At 39.3% G+C, this 23,210-nt stretch overlaps 1 protein-coding gene across 4 annotated transcripts in view; it reads left to right on the top strand.

The window, feature by feature from the left end:
- LOC122686616 (ATP-binding cassette sub-family C member 4) overlaps positions 1-23,210 on the top strand; it is a 189,114-nt gene that overhangs the window by 93,826 nt on the left and 72,078 nt on the right. For all 4 annotated transcript variants that reach the window (XM_043891782.1, XM_043891780.1, XM_043891781.1 and 1 more), the window contains 6 exons: positions 3,270-3,366; positions 4,634-4,843; positions 6,018-6,158; positions 7,044-7,081; positions 7,455-7,549; positions 9,268-9,414. In XM_043891782.1, coding sequence (XP_043747717.1) covers positions 3,270-3,366; positions 4,634-4,843; positions 6,018-6,158; positions 7,044-7,081; positions 7,455-7,549; positions 9,268-9,414 — 728 coding nt within the window. The remainder of the gene's footprint in view (positions 1-3,269; positions 3,367-4,633; positions 4,844-6,017; positions 6,159-7,043; positions 7,082-7,454; positions 7,550-9,267; positions 9,415-23,210) is intronic.

The raw sequence follows: 23,210 nt of genomic DNA, 5'->3' as shown, positions 1-23,210 counted from the left end.
GGGACTTCCCTTATAGTTCAGTAGGTAGAGAGTCTGCCTGCAATGCAGGAGGCCTGGGTTCGATCCCTGGCTTGGGAAGATCCCTTGGAGAGGGAAACAGCAACCAGTATTCTCCAGTATTCTTGCCTGGAGAATCCCGTGGACAGAAGAGCCTGGCAGGCTACAGTCCGTGGGGTTGCAAGAGTCAGACACGACTTGGCGACTAAACCACCACCACCACCACGATAAAAAGTGCAAAGAAGCATTAAATTGTTCACAACAGGAGAGCCAGGCATGTGGCATTGCTTCCAGCTGTGTGTTCTCATCCGGCTTTCCCACCCTCTCCTGATTGTGACCTGATGAATTTTCCCGTAGAGAAGTGCCTTGTCATGGGTTTGGTAACAGGTTGTGAGTGCTGTAAGCTTCATTTCTCCTTCCCCACTCCTGAAATCATTGGCAGTTCAACCTGTCCATTCCTCTTGTACTTATCACAGAAGTTCTCAAAAGTTCTCCTTCAAACAGAGCAGTTTTTTTTATAGTTCTTGGGTTTAATGACCTTGGATGTACACTTGATAGAAGCAAGCTTGTTTGGATTGTTGTTTGCTAATCAGAACCACATTCTCTGGGGAAACTTAGGGCAGGGAGCACGAATGCAATTTAGGAAATCACTCAGCAGCAACTGAGGATGTTCTCAACGAGTTAGAAAATTGGATGGAACAATATGCTATGAGAGATGGTGGTCGTGTCAAAGCTTAGTAATAGGGAGTGTTTTCTATTAAAAGCGAGTGAATCACACTTCTACTTGCCATTAACAGTTTCCTCTAGTCTTGAATCTATTTCCAAGGTGATTAAGGTTCATGAGTTTTACAACTTCATGCTGTGAGCATAGTGGGTTCTATCAGTTACAGAAGGTGAGGGGCCTTAGATGAGCTGATGCAGTCCTAGCTGTGTCCTGCTGTGGATCCGGATGTGTTTCAACCCCACATCGCCAGACCCCTGCCTCCTGTGTCATCAGGTCTGTCCTGTCTCGTGCTCACCCTCCTGTCTACACAGCTCACCCTCCTGCTCCAGCCCTTCACAGACAACCTCAGCCCCACCCCAGCCTGTTCAGGAAGCAGCTCCAGGCCCTCAAACAGAGAACAGGCTTCTTTGCTCTCTGCCCCCTTCAGCCTTTCCCGCTCTTCCCCGCACCCACTCGGTGTCCAGCTGTGCTGGCTCTGTGGGGATCCTTTCTCACCCTGTCTGTCTGGTCACACTGGTCCCTGTGTCCCAGGGCCAAGGAGCAGTGCCCCAGGACCCAGAAGAAGGTGGAAGATGGGCCCTGTCATTCCCTCCTGCTCCTCTAGGGGGCGCCCATGCCCCCTGTCTTCCCACAGCCCTCAGTGGGTGCGCTTAACCATTTATGAGCTCCCCCCCACCCTCCATGTGCTGTGAATGCAGGAAGGCACCTCAGCCCAGCGTGTTCAGTCCCAGGACCCCTGCACCTGCTGTGTCTTCTTCCGGGATGTTTCCCCAGAGAGTCTCAGGGCTCCCTTGTTTCCCCATCTAAGACAGCAGCCCCGCTTGCTTCCCTTCGGAGCACACATCAGAGCCCCGTAGTACATTTCCTGTACTCATTCAGTGTCCCCCTGTACGCAGTGCAGAGAATTATTTGCTGTCTTGACCTGTGGCAAGAGGCATTTGGGACAGTGCCTGGTACCTCACCAAAGTTTGTTGATTGAATGAATGAAGATAGGGACTCTTTTGTTCATATTTGATCTACTCTGCTATGGGATTTGTCCCTTCTTAACACAGCCCTCATATAGGAATAATTTTAAAGAATTCATCGCTGAGTCAGTTTTTATGCTATGTCTTAGAAATCTTTACTCTCAAAAACTTGGAAGATTATTTTTCTAGAGATTAAGAATAAAAGTCTTATTTAGGAATACATTCCTAGCCATCACAACTGATCACTTTATTGTACTTATTTGTTTTACCTCATCTGTGTTGAAACTTTCGGTTAGTGCCATCTTGGACCTACCAGCCTATCTGCCTTCAATGATTAATAGCAGGTAATTTTTAAATTTAGCAGAAAACTGCATTGAAAACTGAAAGGGTATATGCTTGGTCAAGATATTTAGTACAAAAGCTAAGACTTGTCAGAAGGTAAAAATGAATCTTTCTAAACTTTTAATGAAGTGATGGTGTGTGTGTCTACATCCCCGGTCTTCTGATCCCAGACCCACTGTCGAGAGTGTGCCCTTAGGACTTTTCTGTCCTGAGTCCAAAGCACATGACTGCTCGTGGTTAGGGAGGAGTAGGGAGGGGGGCTGACATTTACCGAGTGGATTGGTGGTTTGATTTCTCAGAACTTGTGGATGGGTTGTCACTGGCATTATTTTGAGATGAAGAAACTGAGGTTTAGTTGCTTGTCTGACATCTTGGGTTCGTGAGAGGGGCTGAGCTGCAGCCTGCTGCCTCCAGACGCGCTCCATCTGACTCACCCACAGGCTGAGCTCTGGCCCAGGTTCCTGAGATTTGCTCTGCAAGGGCCTCGGGCTCCCAGAGTACCTGCCTGGAGCCCTGCCTGTGGTCACCGGGGCTCTATAATTTTTCATTTTCACATTGAGAGAGTTTTCAGTGCAAATGAAGTAAGATTTCCTTCCTGGACGGGACTGGGAATGTGGCAGAGACTAAAAAGGCCCCACTTGCATTTTCTAAAAAGGCCCCACTTTCCGTCTAGTGTTGCTTAGGAAGAAATGTCTATGGAAGGGAGTAGGCTAAGGTTACTGAGAAGGTATGACTTTTTTAGGGTGGTTAATGTGTACATTATAAAGCAACATAAAAAAAAGCAACATCTAAGAAACTAAGGAAAATATATGTATATTTATGTGACATCAATCACTGTTCTCTCATTCTCAACATAACAATAAAATAATTAGTATTTTAATTCAGTCAACTTTTGAAATGTCAGTATTGCTCCATTGTATTTCATCATGAAATACGTAAATAATTGTTAAGATCAGTTTTAGGAAAAACAACAGCTGATATATGATTCACTAGACTGGTTTTTAGAATTTTTTTTAGTGGCGCTTGATTCAGACTTGTTGCTGAATAATTTGAAGTCCTAGTTGAATTTTTTCAATTTGTATTTCTAATTTGTATTCTTTAATTTGGATTTTTATTCATATTGGCATTTGAACTACAGATCTTTGCTGTCTTGTCTTTGATTATGTTTTCAAAATGTACACTTGCAGTTTGGCTGACTTCTACTAACGTGTTTTTGCATACTGGCCCTTTTCCATTTGTAGGTGTATTTGTCAAGCCTTGCACGAGAAGATCAGAATCTTAGTGACTCATCAGTTGCAGTACCTAAAAGCTGCAAGTCAGATTCTGATATTAAAAGATGTAAGTAATTTCTAGAAGTCTCTGGAATTGCTAGCACTGCAGTGTGTTGAAGGCCAGCCTGCCCTGCAGGGCAGTCTGCTTGGATTTGTGGCAAAGCCCTCTTTCTTAGCCTTCAGTTTTTGGCCTTCTTCTTACTCCCCAGATCTCTTTCTGTGTCTGATATGTGTGGGAGCCTGTGCAGAAGAATAAGGCCCCGCCTTCATGGGACTTGTTTTGAGAAGACAACCTCAGTTTTAGTATTGAGTTGGCCAAAAAGTTTGATCAATTTTAAGCAACAATAAAAAAAAATTTTTTTTCATTGTCACCAAGAACTTTATTGAAGAATATATTCACTCACCAAGTGAACTTTTTAGCCAACTCAAAACTGTCAGAACGACCAGTAGTCTACTGGTGTGCACACCTGACGAGTTGGGGACCATCCTTACAGTTGTTCTGATTCCTCCCTCACAGCAGAGAGGGGATGGCTGCCCCCCAGAATTGTTAATATTTGGTTGTTGAGTAAAATTGCTGTATTTGTGCCTCTAGTGGTTTCTGTGTGCATCTTACTAAGTAGAAAGTTGTATGCAACTTTCCTTAAATAAGGTAAATGCACTTTGTCTCCCAGGTGAGGACAAGATACAGTAAGTATATCCTGAATAATTTCCTTGTTCTGCAGTATCAAATGGTACCCGAAGGCTTCACTGGGTTTCTCCTGGAAAGGGGGTCCTAGCCAGGATGCTGGGCCACCTGACTTGCCTTAACCTTTGTTTCATTTAACCCTCCTTTGTTTCATTTTGCATCCTGGGATTTTTCCTAATATTTTTTTCACCACTTCTCTTGTTTGCTATTTACCATTAGCTTCCTAGGTGGCGCTAGTTGTACAGAACCTGCCTGCCAATGCAGGAGACAAGAGATGCAGGTTTGATTCTTAGGTGGGAAAGATCCCCTGGAGGAGGAAACGGCAACCCACTCCAGTATTCTTGCATGGAGAATCCCATGGACGGAGGCGCCTGGAGGGCTGTACAGTCCATAGGGTAGCAAAGAGTTGGACACGATTAAAGTGCTTTAGCATGCATAATATGCATGTATGCACAGTTGGTATTATCAAATGAAAATTATTAGTATTATCAAATGAAAATCCATTCCTCTCAAATTTTTTTAAATTATATGTTTGAAATGAAATGATGCATATTTTAATGATAGAAGGTACAATTCACAAAGAAGATAGATATCATAAATTATTAGACACCTTAACAACAAACTCCCAAATTCTTTGTTGCTGTTTTAGGGCAAAATGGTGCAAAAGGGGACTTACACTGAGTTCCTAAAATCCGGGATAGATTTTGGTTCCCTCTTAAAGAAGGAGAATGAGGAGACTGAACCATCTCCGGTTCCAGGAACTCCCACCCTGAGGAATCGCACCTTCTCCGAGTCTTCGGTTTGGTCTCAACAGTCTTCCAGACCCTCCTTGAAAGAGGCCACTCCGGAGGGCCAAGACGTGAGTTTCTCATCCTGCAGCACGCCCGGGTCTGTCGCTCTTGGTGGCCTCATGGACCTTCAGTCTGCTCTGTTTATGACATCTCTTTGTTCGAAAGAGGACACCAAATTTCCACGGCCTTGTTCCATGGCATTGGTAGAATTAAAACAGCATGCAGGAAGCCAGCCTGATTCGGTGTAGGATGGAGAAAAGTCCTGGTTGTACTGCTATGACGCATGTGCATGGCGTATGTGGTATTGACAGTGGAACTCTTGATGTTACCATAGTTAATTATATGTGCTCTGGTGGACCCTGGCTTCCCTTATTCATCCAGATGGTTAACTTGAAGAATCCCTCATTCCTAGCCTGCTATGACTTCCATTAATTAAGTCAGCTGCTTTTGCTTTATATTGGAATATTCTGACATTGCAGGTGACGGATGGTATTGTTTTGCTTCATCATCAGATGGTCTGTGCCAGGACACCTCTGTCACAAAGGTGCAAAGCACCCGACACACAGCAGACACTTTGGAATTTGTTCCCATCTTCTTTATTTATTTTTCAAGACGTAGAACCATATGTTGTCATCTCGCCTATACAGTAGGTAGCATAGAGCCCTGGAAGCCCTTGGCCCATGTGACTGTATAATATATTCTAAATTCTACAGACAGAAATGGACAAATGCACAAGTCTCCTTTAAAATCATCTAGCAGTTTGCTCAGTATCCAGACTCTCACTGTCCATACCCGGGATTCTGGACGAGAATTCAGTCCTCACCTTCCACACTCAGGAACCACTCTGTTGTCATTGAGGGGCACAAATAAATTACATGGATACTTTGGTTATATATCATTTCGTGTATTATTTTGGAGAAAGCGTCTGCATTTATGCTTTAATCAGATATTTTGTACGTGCACTGTTAATCATGCTGTTTATTTAAGCAAAGGCACCTGAAAATGACTAACATTTTGCAGGTGACATTTCCTTATTTCTGATAGATTTTCTAAAATTGGAATGGCTGGGTAAATGCACGCATGGTTTGGCTCAGTGTTTCCACACTCTTCTCTCTCTGTAGGATCTTGCCCTCCTACCAGCATATGAGTTGTGTCTATTTCACCACAGCTTTGCAGTGGAGGTTATTATTGAGTTAGGGTTCATTATTTAAATTTTTGTCTCTTTTTTCCTTTCCTTTCAAGACCGAGAATATACAGGTTACCCTAACTGAGGAGACCCGTTTGGAAGGAAAAGTTGGTTTTAAGGCTTATAAGAATTACTTTACAGCCGGTGCTCACTGGTTTATCATCATTTTCCTCATTCTAGTAAACCTTGCAGCTCAGGTAAGTAAGGATTTTTATTTTTATTTTTTACCGGGGGAAAAAACCCTCTTGTTTATTTGATTAAACAAACATAAAATAAGCTGCAAAGGAACAATTTTTATTTTGATTTGTGCGCTAAGGTTGATATTTTTAATACTATTTATACTATGTTTATCTTACTGTATTATTATTATTATTTTTTAATATGTGAATTAAGAGATTTATTTCAAATAACTGGCTCATGAGGTTGTGGGATCTGTCCGAGTGAATCTGAAATCAGAAAGGCAGGCCTACAGGCTGGAACCTTGGGCAGGAGCTGACCCTGCTGTCTTGAGGCAGAATTTCTTCCTCCTTCAAGAAGCCTCAGGTTTTGCTCTTAAGATCTTCGTCCGACTGGACAAGGCCACCGCAGTGTTGAGGGGTGCTGTCCTGTAAGTTCTGATGATGGCTGTGAACCACACCCACAAAATACCTTCACAGTAACATCTGAACTAGTGTTTGGTTGAACCAGTGGAGACTGGTATGGCCAAACTGACACAGAAAACTGACCATCACAGTACCTATCAAGCTTTTATCCTTTGTGAAATCCTGACATTTATATAAATGCTGTGTTTTGCAGTCCACTTGGATTTACATTGAAAAGTGTTACATGTGCATAGCAAAATAAGTGAAGCTTGCTAGTGTTGTGTGTACGTGACAGAGATTCTAGAAGTAAACAATGACTTTTAGAGCTATTAAAATGTAGCATGCCCTCCCGTGACCTGTGGTCATCTGGGGTGTGGGGCTTGGCACAGACCTGAGCCGGAAGGACCGTCTCCGTGTTCTGGAGTCTTTCCCTCCCCCATCCTAGTGAGCGGTGTGAGGACTCAGTGATGTCTGTCTGAGTGACTGTGTTTCCTGCTCCAGGTTTCCTACGTCCTGCAGGACTGGTGGCTTTCTTACTGGTGAGTGATTCCGGGTCTGACCCACAGTGCTGTGAAATCTACACGAACCTCACTTTCCCACAGAGTTGGCCGGGGGAGAGGGGGCTTGTTCAGCCTCCTCTTCTGACCCTCATGTAGTTTCCCTGAAGAAAATGTAAAGATCCTGCTGGTGGCATGTGACCCTCCCATGGTCCTTAGCAGCTTCCTCACAGTGAGCTGAAAGTCGTGATTCAAAGGGAAATCTTTTTAAGGTAGAGAAACACGGGGCCCTGTGAGCTAGGAAACACTTTGCAGCATAAATCATGTCTCCTAAATCAAGGATGATTTTTTTTTTTTTTTTGCATTTACCTAATTGTATCTATCGTGTAACCTTTTTTTCTTCCCTGTTCCCTAGGGCCAATCAACAGAGTGCCCTGAATGTCACTGTTAATGGACAAGGAAATGTAACTGAGAAGCTCGATCTGAACTGGTACTTAGGAATTTACTCAGGTAAAGTTGAGTCATCTGGTCTATTCAAGAGTCTGAGTCGCTTACAATGAGCCCGTGTGAGCAACTAGGGCTTCCAGGAGTAATTCAGTAATGTCTTAACAGATTAAGTTTCTGAGCCAGTTGCGTTTATTCTGTGAATTAATTAGAATAATTATTTTAAAAATCTGCTAGAAGAAAAGAGGTTGAATGAAGACTCTTAATTTGCTCTGTACTGGATTTTGGAAGTTAAACCAGCATTGCATATTGAGAAAATCAGCCACTGGAAATATGTGACTATTGTCTATGCTAATAGGTTGCTTTAGCTAAATCTTATATCATTTTATGGATGTGTGAGGGGATTAGAAACGGATCCCCACCTTATGGTTCAGATTGTTCCAATGCTTTCTGAATGAAACTTGGCTTTTATTGACCTTGGTTGAAATCCTCTGGCAGCCAGGGTCCCAAATAAAAGCATTACTGCCTCGCAGGTATGCAAACTCTCCTTCACCACACTGCTCATCTCTTGGCTTTAGTAATTACTTAAGGCAGAAACTAAGCAGGGAGAAATCCAGTGTCTGGGCATTAGGGTTCCTTCTGCTTCTTTCCTGAGATCACAGTGTTATTATGTCCATAACTGTGTGATTAACTTAACATCTGGCTTGCCTACTAATATCAACACAGCTCTTTGTTTTCACACCAGTGCCTGGAGTATACGTGGCATTGCATCCTTTTAAAAGGAAATCCTCATCTAAAATTTTAAATATTCACACAGGAAATATACAGGCTTTCTGCAAAGATAGAGTGAGTTAACTTTGTGAGAACCGACTCATTGAAATTTTCTACGTATTTTGTTGATCTCTTGCTAAGAACTCTAAATCCATTAGCTATTTACCTTCCAGAATTGGTGGACTATGGGGGCTTAAAGGAGGAAGGAGGGGTTTATGTTATATATTCATATAGGATGATGAGCTAAGGCAAATGCCTGTTGATGGAACCCAGGAATTGAATAGCTTTTAGAATTTAAATACTGAAATTTAAATTTCAGAATTTAAGTGTCTCCTCAGAAGGGAATAAAGTACTTAATGGAATATTTATTACAGAAGTTATCCCCAATCTGTTTAGCATTGTGAGTTCAAAAGATGTTGGGAGGGTATTCTAATTTTTATATGCATAGCGGTACTCATTTCTGTCATTAACAAAATGTAATTTAAATGCTGATGTTCATTTATATTTATAATTCGTATTTTCCTACAGTTCAGTTAGATTTTTTGCTTGCAAATTTATGTGGTATTTTTATACTCTTTAAAGCTACTTAGGTTTGTCTATAAGGACATGATAGTAAATCATTTCTAGTGTTTCCTATTCATTAGCATGCCGATACCAAAGCCTTTTACCATTTTAGATTACGAGACCTTATAATTGTTAAGAATTGAAATGTGAAGAAGAGAAGACCAACAACTTTTAAAAATTCTTCTGAGTTTTATTGAAACTTATAATTGAATTAGGAAATACTGGAATGAAATTGTATTTTACACTTCATTTCTTATATTTAATGAGAGGAAAATAGTGTTTTTTGTTTTCTTCTTTTTAAAATGTATGTCATGAATGAGTTAAACTCTTCTAGAATCCAGATACTTGATGGGGTAAGGATATAATATCTTTATAAGCTGCTTGGCATGGCTTAGCATTCTTGAATCAAATGCAGAGATCTTGAGCTTAACGATGTCTCTTTGTTTCAGGGTTAACTGCATCTACTGTCCTGTTTGGTGTCGCCAGATCTCTGTTGGTGTTCTTCGTCCTTGTTAGTTCTTCACAAACTTTGCACAACCAAATGTTCGAGTCCATTTTGAGAGCTCCAGTATTGTTCTTCGATAGAAATCCAATAGGTAGGTCAGACACCAGATTTTTCAGAAAGTGTGTCTTATTATCATGCTTAATTAATACTTAATTCCTTTTTTTAAAGTTTAATTCTTTTTAACACCAAAAACATTTTGTATTGGGATATAGTCAGTTAACAATGTTGTGATAATTTCAGGTGAATAGTGAAGGAACTCATAAATATGTCTTGTTATCGTACTTCATGCCTGATTACATTTTTTAATTTTATTTTTTTTTAACATCAAAAACATTTTGTATTGGGATATAGCCATTTAGCAGTGTTGTGATAATTTCAGGTGAACAGTGAAGGAATTCAGCCACACATATACATGTATCCATTCCCTGCCAATGCCTGATTCCTTTTGATATTTGAATTACTTGGAAGAAAGTCTCTCTTTTGTACAAAAAACTTTATTGATATTTCTCTTCCACCAGGGTATATCTGAATATAAGGGCATATAAACATTCATTCCAATGAGTGTGGAAATATAAATGTATGCTCACTTTGCAGAATGATTTAAGAGCTCATTTGTGTGGCAAATGAAACTCTCTACATTTAATGCAAATATATTTACATATTTTGTGCTTGTTGCTAAAACATAGGTTGTGTTACATGCTTTAGGTAGTTCTGTACTCAAACCTTGTTACACTGAATCTCTACTCAAGACAAACTATGTGGTTTTTTCTTTCATTGCCCATGCATATCCAGGATCATAGAGTTTTGGCTTGTGCCCTGAGTATGAGATTTACCTAAAATGGTAATGAATAATTAATTAACATCCAAGATTAATTTAATGTACATATCCTCTTCAATTAAAATAACTGCATAGCTTATAGTGGAGTTTTGGTAACATGTAAAAAGCTTTGTGGTACGTACGTAGCAGGTGGATGCTCAGTAGTAAGTTTCTCAGTATAAGTGTCCTTGGAGGTTTCCCAGTGTTTGCTTACTCCACCTTGAGGCTTCGACCTGTCTTACTTCAGAATGTAGCCTCCTGAACTATGTTTTCATGAAAGGGTAGTTCATCAATGGATGTGTCCACTCTGTCTAGTTGACTAGACTTGTGCTGAGGCCCGAGGTGACTTTGTTTTTGCAGGTGATGATTGACAGGACCTGTTGAGGCAGGCTGCAGAGAGGACAGAAGAAGCCTTGGCCTGGCCATCAACTAGCCTTGTGACCAAGGCCAAGGCAAGGTAGATCTATTGAGCAGGCAGATCTCAAGGCAGGATGTTGTCTGTCATGGGTTTCAAGTGTGGTCTCTGGAGCCAACTGCCTGGGTTCAATCCTGGTGCTAGTTAGTAATGGTCAAATTTTAATTAATACTTATGTGTTGGTGACTCTGCATCACAGTTTTATCTGGAAAATGGGGGTGGTGTTCCCACACTTGCCAAAATGTTGATACTGTTAGAATTAAGCAGGTGAGTACATTCACAGCTTTTAGATCGAAGTCAGGGCCTTATGATTCTTAGAGTCAATGACCACATGTTATGTGGGCACTTTGTCTCCTGTGAAATGGGCATAACTGCTGCCCCTCCTGTGTCACTGTTGTGCGGATTAAATGAGGCTGTTCCGTGCAGTATCTTGTGTAGATTTTTCCAGCACATGTTTCATCCAGGCACTGGGTGGAGCCCAGGATGGTAAGCTGCAGAGGCCCACACAGATCTCGTCTTATTATAAAGCTGTGGAGACAAAGTAATTGGAGAAGTCCGTGCTGTTATGGTTGTGGTGTTGCTCCACTTTTCAGTTAATGTGAAAATTACAGTCATAACGTTGAAAGCATCAACAACCCCTGTAGGCTTCTCCAGATGCTGGTTAATTAATTATTCAAGGTTCGGGCCCAAGCGTAAATCTTCAAAGTCACTCATCTTACTGCAGCCTAGTGTATCTTGTCTCCCTGTCCTGTGACTATTAACAGGACCTGATTCCTTCAAGAAAATAGAAGCCCAAATAGTACTGCAAAGGCAGGCCTGCCTTGCCCAAAAGGTTTAGGAGCCAAGATTTTTTTATTTACTCTTTTGTTAGTAGAGTAAAACTTTTTTTAATGAAAAATTTTAAGTGATGAGTTTTAAATTTCTGTTTGAATAAAAATTTTTTGTACTTTTTATATTTGTTTTATCTTGTTTTTCTTTGGAAAAACAAGTAATGTGTAAGAATTATGCCTTAGAGTTGAGATTATTGATTATGTGTACCCTAATAGTTATAATATTAAAAAATGCCCTTCTACAGCAGAGAGACCGACTTGCTCAACTTTTTGCTTATGTTTTGATTTTTTTTCTTGGCATGAGGGATCTTGGCTCTCTGATCAGGGATCAAACGCAGAACCCCTGTGTTGGAAGACGAAGTTTCAACCCCTGGACTGCCAGGAAGGCCCTCAACTTCTAAGTTACCTTAAATATCTGGGTTTAATTCAACAAAGTTCCCAGCATAACATTGTGGGTGATTTGATTTCCAGAGTCTGTTTCCCATGTAGCGTGTAGTGATCATGAACTGTGTCTCTCTCCAGGATATCCTAGGGGGTCAGTACATTTCCTGTGATTTCAGGATCCTGATAGCCTCCCTCCCAGAGTTAGAAAAGTGATGAAAGGAAGGACTTTGGGCCTGGGATGGTGAAGTTGGAAACTCAGGCAGAGGCCCATCGGGTCTGCACTTTCCCCAGTATGACTGGATTTGCACTCAGCTCACCAGAGTTCCCTTGTTTCTACTTGTCTCCAAGCCCACTTGTGCCAGTAGGTTCTTAATGACCCTGAACTGGATGGTCGCAATGCCTTTTACATTCATTCATTGGTGGGCCCACTCTAAATGTTCTGATGCTTCATCCCAGATCTTCAGGAATTTTGTTAGACACTGGGGGACTCGGCACTGGTTATGGTAAGAACCAGGGTTCCATGGGAAGTTGCTGAAAACACCAGTTGCTCTACCAAAGTTGCAAGTTCACTCACTTTCATTGTATTTATCGTATTCTATGAAGGAAGAAAGCGTCAGCCTCGAAAGTGCATGGTTTGTCTGCCTACAGTTTAACATTCCAGCAGTGTTCCTGTGGCTGCTGTTTATTTTGAACCTATGCTTTGATGCACGTTCTTTACTTTGTTCAAATAATGTGATACTTCATTGCCTACTGGTGTTTTATAATCTGTGTGTGGCCTTAAAATGGCAAAAGTAGGTTTCATTTTTCCCTTTTCTCTTCCTTTTACCTCCCGTTATCTCACCCATCTCTCTGTTTCACTTTCTTCCTTTGATGTATTTTGGTAATGGTGTGTGAGTGCTAAGTTGCTTCAGTCCTGTCCGCCTCTGTGCAACCCTATGAGGTGTAACCCGCCAGGCTCCTCTGTCCATGGGGTTCTCCAGGCAGGAATACTGGAGTTGGTTGTCATGCTCTTCTCCAGGGGATCCCCCTGACCCATGGATCGAACCCACTTCTCCTGAGTCTTTTGGTACCACCTGGGATGCCCATTGGTAATGGTATTGTGTGTTGACTTAAATTTTTTTAAAAATTGATTTTATTAATTTAGTTATTTTTGGCTGTGCTGGGTCTTTGTCACTGCTTGTGGGCTTTCTCTAATTACAGCGTGTGGGGACTCCTCTTCCTTGTGTTGCACAGGCTTCTTTTTGCAGTGGCTTCTCTTGTCGTGGAACACAGATGATTAAGCCTGGGCTCAGGAGTTGTGCCCCCGGCTTGGCAGCTCTGAGGCATGTGGGATCTTCCTGGACCAGGGATCAAACCAGTGTCCCCTGCATTGCAAGGCGCACTCTGGACAACCAGGGAAGCCTCATTAAGTTTTTTTTGAGGTCGTATTATTTATTTTTAATGTGTACTTATTTATAAAATTTTTTTTTTTTTTTGCTGTACCATGGAGCATGTGGGATCTTAGTTCCCTGATCAAGCATCGAAGCCACACCCCCCTGCATTGGAAGGTGGATTCTTAACCACTGATCACCAGGGAAGTCCCACTTCCTGTGTGTGTTTACTAAAGAGCTACAAATTTTCAGGAGCCGGAGCAGACATTTCTTGCATGTTTTGATTGCAGCTGGGTTTGAATAGCACCTTTTGGGCATGTGGGTCACGTTCCTGTGCCATTTGTCATGTCCACGTCTTCCTAGCCAACCTTTGTCTTCTGTCTCTGAAGCCAGCTTTCACTTGCATCAGATCTTCATACTCGGGTAACACAAATCGCAAGTCCTCAGTAAGTCATTTAGAAATTCAGAGATGATTTCCGTTAAAAACCCAGATTTTGTTTCCCTTGGGCGGACAAAATTTGTTTTATTTTCTATATCTGGCACAAGAGGGCAGCATGATCTACATTATTTCAGAGATATAATGTAAGGGGCACCTTACTGCAAAATCTGATTGTTTTTATACTAAACCTTTCTTGGAAATTCTATTTTTATGGCCTAAGGCTCTGTATTCTGTAGTGTTACAGTTTTTGAAAGCATTGTTGAGGTTCATTATGCCTGAAACATTAAACTCTTTTGCTGTCCTGAAATAACTAGCAATTCAAAGATGGTATTTGGATTTCTTAATTTATATGGTTCACCCTAGTAACTGAAATAGGCCACTGCCGACATGTTTACTGGATTTTTATTTTCGTTCCTAAAGAGTAGAATATGGCCAGTTGTAGAACCCGAGTCAAACAGGAGCTTTGGAAGATATTATGACCAAGCACTTTTCATACACGCAGAAAACATTTTATCTTTATCAAGCGTCTAAAGTTTCACCCTTTGATTTGGAGACAAGATGAGAAGATAGTTGTCCTGTTGTTCCTGCCTAATTATTTACGGCAAAACACTTGGCTGAGAGCTTTGAGTGTAATGGATTCCAGATAAATATTTGTTGATTTCCTTTCAATTGGCTAATTTGGCTTTAAGACACTGAACAACTGGTCTCAGTAGATGTTGTATATCTTCTCTGAGGAAAATGCAAAGTCAGTTGTGGCTAGTTGTTTGTTTCATACGACTGATTTTTGTGTTCTGTGTGTGTGTGTATGTGTGTTAGTTCACATGTGTATTCAGTGTTTAAAAAGTACAAATGTATATCCTTTTTTTTTTTTTAACAGATCAAATTAAGTTAGAGCTAATGCACTGTAAAAAATTGGCTAATTTCTTTTGCTATTTTTATTCTTCTGGTAGTACTACAGTTTAAGAGAAGCCATATTTTTTGATCTTCTATAATAAAAAATCTGGAATTGCCCTAAGTATTCATATTTCCTACTTGACTGCATGGGAGATGAGGCTCTGTAAATTTCACCCATGTTAAATACTGAGACCGAGGATGCGTGTCCTGTAGGAACTGAGTTTGGGGCAAGGAGGAGGGGGGTGGTCAAGGTTTGAACGATTGCTGTTTTTTAAATCTGGAAAGGTACTCATTAGCCTCCACTTCAAGTTGCTGATGAACTCATGAAGTAGTGGAAAGTAAATTGAAAGCAATGTGCTGAGTTTTTTGTAATATTGAGAATAACCATCTTCCTATAGTATTTATAAACTCAGTTGTCAACAGACTGCTGCCTCGCTAGGAGAAAGAGTCATTGGTAGAAAAGAAGAATAATTGTAGGGATCCATGTCTGTTTATTCAGTGCAAATGACCACTGAGGTTTGTGCTAAATGCATATTCTTAACGAGGATAATATTTCAGCACTGTCAAAATTACCTTGACGATAATAGGCCTGTTAAATTACAGCTCTATAAGTTAGGCGGTGAGATGGCTCTGCTTAGCGCACATTAATCTATGCCTGTTCGCACAAGTGATTCTGCTGAGCAGGTAGCGTGTTAGAACAAGAAATACTGGTCCGAAAACCTCTGATTTATGGTAGGTGTTGTTTTGACACAACGTCATTCAGCCGATTTACAGGCAGAGCTTCCTGTTAAAGTATTTCACCAGTGTCATCGTTCATCACGACATAAACATTCAGCAGGGATGCTGGAAAACTGGTAATACACCCCTTCACGCCAAGTCACTCGCTATGTTTCCTTTCCAGTGAGATCTGTTGTGGATATGGTTTAAAGAAACTACGAGTTTTCTTCCTGGAGAGCAGATGAGCTGTAAGAAATTGAGAATAAGAATAACAACTTTTCCTGACAGCTTTCATGGACTCAATCTTGCCTAGGTTGCTTTGAATTCTGGCTTCAGTCCTTCCGCCCCCCTCTCCCCCTCTTTTTCTTTCCTTTCTTTGCTTAATGCACGTTGTAAAGAACATATTTCTATGTACATTAGTTACAGAGGCTTTTTTTTTGTCTTCAAAGGAAGAGGTTAGTCATCATCCGAAAAGCTTTGTTGCAAAACAAAAACACACATTTCCCCTTTCATTTTTCCTTGTTATTTTTTAACAAATGTGAGTGACTATAAAGGGAATAACACAAAAGATCGCATCAATCATAGTGAATCTCAATGGCCACATAAATATTATTTTTTCAGGTTTGAATGAAATAGCTAATAGTCTGAAGTAGGTGTGGTAATTAAATCCTGTTGGCTTGTGACATATTAAAAATATGTTTTTCACATAACAATGGCTATATGTACTTAAACTCTTATCAGGGTGATATTAAGTCATATTTTATGGGAGTTGCTGTGTTACTGCTAATAGTATCATAAAAGCCTTTGTTAGGAGTTTAAATAGTTACATAGTTACATATATTTGATTGCTATTGTTATTTTGTCAGTAATCTTTATAAAGGTGATTGTTATAGTGCTTTTCTACTCCTGGTAAATATTGCACCATTTTAGTGTACATTTTTAATCTGTTAGTGTGCTGGTTACTCATTCATTTTTTTTGTCTAATAATCATACATGGAAATATTGATAACTTAGTAACAGAGAAACCACTGTAGTTCTTCAGTAAGATGTTAAAAAAAGTAAGATTTGAGAAGCTTGAACTGTGTTCAGAGTGCTAGTCCTAATTGTTGCTGTTGTTTATTCACTAAGTGCTGTCTGACTCTTTGCAACCCCATGGACCGGAGCCCTCTGTCCCTGGAATTCTCCAGGCAGGAAGACTGGAGTGTGGAGCCATTTCCTCCTCTAGGGGATCTTCCTGACCTAGGGATTGAACCCTCATCTCCTGCACTGCAGGCTGGTTTTTTTAACCACTGCACCACCTCAGGGAATCATAAGGATGACATTTTATTTGATTGCACTAATATTTCCTAATATTATAGTAAACATAGATTGTATGTATACATACGTACTTCATTTTAATATCTGTATTGTCTCAGCCTGCAGCTAAATCAGAGCCAGGCAGTGTATGGCCCCAGGACTTCACTGATTTATTCCAGTTTCTGGCAAAAGTGTTCTCGGTTATTTGACCTTATCTTATGGGATGTGTGAATTTTTAGTACAGTTATCCCTTGAAATCTTTGGTGGTTGGTTCCACAACCCCTGTGGATACCAAAGTCTGAAAATGCCCAGTATCCCTTACATAACCTATGCGCATCCTCCCGTATACTTCAAGTCCCTTCTAGCAAATTCAAGTTTTCCCTTCGGAATTTTTTTCCCAAATATTTTTGACCAATGATTGGTTGAATTCAAGAACCCATGGGTAGGAAGTGTAATTCAAATAGCGCTACCCATTGCCACCCCACCCAACACATAGCTGTTTGTGATAGAAAATACCTCAAAGTAGTCTTACGACATAGTTCATTTTTTTAGTACTCATTTCAAGAGACATTGGCATCGTTCTTTGAGGTCAGAGTCAACATCAGTAAACATTGAGAACCATATCAATTTGTTGGATTGAAAATTCTGAGTGATTCTGCTTTATGACCCTAGTCCTTCCCCTCAAAGATTTAATATCAGATTGATATGTGGTGCCCTGAGGCAAAGGTTGATTTTCATCTTCTGTTTTTAAAAAAATTGTATTTACTTATCTGTTTATTTTTGGCCATGCTGGGTCTTCATTGCTACACGGGCTTTTCTCTAGGTGAGGTTCACGGGCTCCTCATTGTGGGGGCTTCTCTTGTGGCAGAGCATGGACTGAGGTTCTACCGGATCAGTAGTTGTGGCTCCCAGGCTGGAGAGCCCAAGCTCAATGGTTGTGCCATGCCCACCAGGGTGCTTGCTCTTAGTTCCTCCAAGCCATGTGGGATCTTCCCAGATCAGGGATTGAACCTGTGTTTCCTGCATTGGCAGGTGGATTCTTTACCATTCAGCCACCAGGGAATCCCTGATTCTCATTTTCTAACTGAATACTTCATGTTCTGTTACCATTTCTTCCCTGCTCCCCGCCTCGGCTTTAGTATAAACATTATTATTATTTGCCATCAAGAAAATGGGAAAAAATCCAAATATTAGTAATATTGAGCCAGCTTATTTACAGTTGTGTTTTCAAACTCATTTTTGTAGTGCTTATCATAATTACAAGTAAAGTATTATTTGGGTAATAATGTATTGACTGTCTCTTATCTTAGCCTTGTGGTCTGTGCCCTCCTAGAGTATATGGTGTTTCCGTGAAAGCCTCCACTTCCAGGATTGGGCAACTTTAGCTGCTTAGTAAGTATTTGTTGTGTGGATAGAAGAAAGGGGGGTCAGGAATGTATTTGAATGTCTCCATACTGTGATCTTGACAACAGTGGAACTTTACAGACTTACAAGTGAATTAGAGCAATTTTTTCCTTCATACTTGTTGTTTATATGAAATTGAATTCTTATAGTTTATTTTCAAAAGTTGAGTTTGTAATATATTTTTATATGGTGGAGTTTGTTTCTGTTATTTGGTGGCATAAAGAATAAACCTTGTTTCTTTGAAAAGTGCAGTTTATGAAACTAGACTATGCAAGTTTCCAAGTTCTCCTAATGCCAGTCAGTCATGGAGATGAAGCTGTCCAACACTTAATATGTTTGGTGGTGCTTTAAAGACAAATCTTGGCACTTACATGGGTTCAATATTTGATGATTGGTAGTTTTTACCATATAAATTACAGTCCCTTAAGAAGTAAAGAGGAATTCATCCATTGTTAAAAAAAAAAAAAAACCAGTAGACATTATTAAACTGTTATTAGACAGGAAGCTGAGATGTCGTGATGTCCCAGTTCTGCTGGAAACAGCTTTGAAAGAGCTGGGCCAATCACTTAACTTTTCACTGGGGCTTTTTCACTCATCAAGCATTTATTGCTCATTTACTGGTTATCAGTTGTGGTCCCAAACATTGGGAGAAAAAGTCCTGTCTTCTAGGCCTTTTTCTCATTTAAATAATTGTTGACAGTGAATTGTTGTTGTTTTTTTTTTTTTAGATCTAGTACCAATATTCTACTGTTCCATATAGAAAAGATTCAGATTCAGAATTTAATACAACTGTAGATTGGAGCTCCATCCATGTATAAACAAAACATTGATGCTTCCATGCACAGCTCTATATGTTATGATAATCATATAAGTGGTTGCCCTTGATTTCATAAAACTTCCAAAAACTGTTTTCCTGGAACTTTAAGCAAGCATTGTTTTCAAAATGAAATCGCACCATTTGGAATGTGAGGGAATTTGGAAATAAAAGTAAGTGATTCTTTATTTTAAGGTGACTAACTTACTAACTCACAGCAGATTCAACCTGGCTTCTAACGAGACTCTTTGACAATATGGAAATGATTCTTCAGGGACTGCTTGTGTGTATGGTACGCACATCTCTGAAAGTGTGTTAGGGAAAAAAGAGGGAAGCCGGCACTTCGAGTGTTGTCCTTTACAAAATATGTATGCACACCTCTCTTTGGGCTTTTTACAAGTGTGTTACAAATGCTTTGACAGTAGGTGGAACATAAGCAATGATATGTAATGTTATCATGAAATCAACTATGATCTTTTGAGTGTTCTTTTCATTCTCAGTAGACAGGATTCTGTTAAAAATTTCCCTCTCATTTAGATAGTCTCTCTGACAAAGCTTCAAAGTACACATTGAGTGGAAGTTTATTAAAATACTGTGGTTAAATAGAAAGCCATCATGAAATTAAGTTCTCTGTTCTGGAAATATTTTCCTTTCATTTTTGCAAGTGCATTTTAATAGATTGTATCACATAGGGAAATGTTTCAACCTCTTGAACACCTGGACTTGTTATGTGTTTAAGAGTCTTTTTCCCTGATGTTACTCCAAATATAGTCATGCTTCTGCTGATGGGAAAGTCCTGCCTCCAGGTCTACTGTTGGGAGAGAACAGGGCTACAGAGTGGCGTGTTGATAACACATCAGTGAAAACCAAAGTGTCTGCTGGTTTGGTGATGTTTAAGTCAGTAATTAGTTAAGGATTCCTCTCTGAACTTCAAGTGGATATTTCATTGAAGTATTCTTTTGACTCAGCCCCTGATCTTATTCTTTACTCTGTGTGAGGCATAAAATGAAAATGTATAGAGATTTTCAAGCGTATGGTAGGAAAAACAGAGCATCCATGTCTTTTGGTTCTACACAAAGATATTTGAACAGTGCGTGTGGATTTGTCCTTAAATATATTTTTGTACATGAATAATTCCATCTATGTAGGTCAGCAGTGCTGTGTGGAGATGTAGTCAAGATCATGGATTAATTTTTTTTTCATTAGCTTCAAATATTTAAAAACAGAATAAGAAGAAATGGTTGCTTTCCTCTATGTAGTCATTATTTTTAGAATTTTTTTCACTTTTTAGTTTGTCAGACTGATCTGGGCTCATAAAATTTATTTCCTATGGTGGAACTATAAATCTATTATTCTTCCTTTTTGGAGAATAAAGTGGCAATAACATCTTAAAATTATATCTCATGCTAATATAAATCTTCACTCTATTTTCCTTTTTACTTAGCATAAAAATGAAAAAGTTGTCAAATATGGCTTAATGAGTTTCACCAATGGGTTATACTGTAGACAGAAGTATTTCTTATTGGTGCCAACTTTAAATGTTAGTCTTGACATAATCCTGTAAATAGAAGGAAAACAAACACATAATTCAAAATGATGAGTAATCAGTATTGGGAGAAAATTGTTCTTCCTTGACTTCAAGATTAAATAAATAGTTGTTGACACAAATAGCTGTGGTAATAAAATGCAGCACCTATGTAATCCAGACAGTCAGTGGTTTATCAGATAAGCTGTTTTTTTTTTTTCCTTAAATAAATTGTCAAGTCTTTAGGTGAGTAGATTTCACTCATACATTAGGAATTCTAAAATTTGAATGATGGTGGTTTAATACCCCTTGATATCTGATTTTCTAACCATTCAAATCTCCTTTACTAGTTTATCTCGTATACTAGCCTTCAGGTGTATCTTTTGCTTCTTGTTATAACCAAGTTGCTACCTAACCTAAGGTTAGGGTTTGAAATTTTGGGTGACATGGTGAGTACCTTATAAGTTTTAGATAAACATTGAGTATTCTTTCTTAAAAAAAATATAGGTCCTCTTTTGTCTCCCCACTAATTCTTATGTCCGTTTTTTATTTGATGTCAGATGAGAGAACTGTGTCATCAGTAGAAAATTTAAAGCTATTAATGGACAGGGAGTTGGAATGTAGGTGGAGATGTTGGAACAGAGCTTTTAGAGAGCTGTGCCAGTCATTTCACTGGCACAATCAAGTTCCTCTGGAGTGGACCATAATTGTCTTAAGCAGCATTGAATGTGTGTGTATGTGTGTGTGTGTGTGTGAGAGAGAGAGAGAGAGAGAGAACTTCTTTGAGTTAGATTGTTAACACCAGCATAAGATCCGTATTATTAGATTCTATTAAAGTGATGTGAAATTTAAGATTTGAAAATTAATCCAATGAAGAAAGTGATCTTGAACATTACCAACACCACACTGAGTCATTTTCTTTTATTTTCTAATAGTGGTTTTGACCACTGTAATTTGGGACCCAAGGTGTCCAGTGGTAAAGAGAACAGACTTTGGAACCAACCCATCTGAATGAATGGGAATCCAGCCTGACCACAGACAGACCTTTGTCCAGTGATTTAATCTTTTTTATTATACACTGGGGGTGATTGTATAATAATAATCACAAAGTGTGTGTTTTTTTTTTTATATGTGTGAGAATTAAGAGACTTAGTATATGTAGCGTATTCATCTCAGGAATGAACCATAGGACTAAGTCATGCAAGTTTGTGATTTTTCTTTTTGTCTTTTTCTTCCCCCTAGGAATATCCCCCAAGGGAATATGTTAATTGTGGTAAAATGGTAAAATGTGTATATCTTCCCAGATGCAAGGAAGAATATATAAATGATCAAACTAACAACCTGCAAAATAGAATAAATAGCATGTTTTTTTTGTTTGTTTGTTTGCTTGTTTTGTTTTTGTTTTCATAGGGCCTAAGTTTCATTCCTGAGTTCATTTTAATTTGGTTTCACAGCGGGAGCTGAGTTTTACATATAAATGCCAAACATCTGGATTTTTGTGTTTGTTTGAAAATGATATGGCTGAAGTTTATTACAGAAGTCTGTTGTATAATTAGAAATACAGTTTGAAATTTTATAAAATAAGTTCTATTTAAATGGAACATTGTAGTTCTTCCAAGGAATAGCTATACTTCTTAGGAGTAGCAGGAACTTTTTTTTAAGAAAATGCAATAACTGGTCAAAATGTATTCACCTTTTTCAAAAAGCATGAAAAATGACAAATTTCACATGTGAAAGTTAAAATTGACCTAAGGCAGTTTTAGATTGTCAGGCCTTCAAATTTTATTCATGGGATGTTTTTAGAGACATTTCGTGGTTTGTTCACTCCAGTTAATTCCAGGCAGTCTTCTGCATTTCTATCAGATGGACATTCTGATACTTCACAACTTCTTCTTGCGCAAAATAATGATGAAAGTAGCTTGGGATGCAAATGAGATCTTTAAAAATGTAGATTACAATTTTAATGCAGATAAAGGTAAACAAATGCAGTAGAACAAGCACAACTTTCTTGTAAATGGGCTTCCCTTGTGGCTCAGCTGATAAAGAATCAGCCTGCAATGTTGGGAAGATCCTCTGGAGAAGGGAAAGGCTACCCACTCTAGTATTCTGGCCTAGAGAATTCCACGGACTGTATCACAAAGAGTCGGACACAATGGTGTCACAAAGAGTCGGACACAACTGAGCAACTTTCACTTTCAGTTCCTAATTATTGTTAATAAACTAACCACGTAAATGCCACAAATTAATGACTGGGTGTAGTGGCATTGAAGTAGTTGAAGAAATAGCATAGTTTTGAGTGAAGAGACCTTAGTGAAGACTGTGCACCTGTTGATTAACACCTGGATACCAGGTAGCTATGTTAGGCACAGAGCACCTACCTTTCCTGAATCTTGGCATTCAGCCTCAATCACGTCTGAGAGGCTTTGCAGCTCTGAAATTCAACTGTTCTTTCATCCCGCAGAATTTGCTGAGAAATAATTCGATGAAAAAGAAAACCAAAATAGGTTGTAAGAAGTTCAGAGTCTTTGTGATACCACTGTCTAATGTTTCAGAGATCTGTTGCATGACAGAGTTTTCATCTCTTGGCAGGTATAATCTTTTTCCCTATCAGGAGTATGATAAATTTGAACCATCACTCTTTGTCTTGTGAATTCAGGGCAATGTTGTAAATTTATTTGACAATTTAAATTTGTTAAAACCCTGTACTTCCATTGTTTCATTTTTAATAGCAACCAAATACAAGAAATCTTCTGCTTCTGCTTCTAGAGCCATGGTTTTCTTTACCTTCTTGCCTAATCCTCTAGTTACTGTTCCCATTGGTTTTTATGGGGAAACCATAGAGCTCTGGTGCCTAGAATTGAAAATGAAGAACCAGTTTGACCCAAATCATTAATCATCATACAGTTATATAACTCAGCATTTTAAAAGCATCTTCATATGCTAGCATGCTGGTAATTTCACATGAAGTAACCAGATAATGTA

The sequence above is a fragment of the Cervus elaphus genome, chromosome 30, assembly GCF_910594005.1.
Source record: "Cervus elaphus chromosome 30, mCerEla1.1, whole genome shotgun sequence".
NCBI classification, from domain to species: domain Eukaryota; kingdom Metazoa; phylum Chordata; class Mammalia; order Artiodactyla; family Cervidae; genus Cervus; species Cervus elaphus.
Note: the sequence above shows the minus strand (reverse complement) of the source record. Positions and strands in the feature narration are given on the sequence as shown.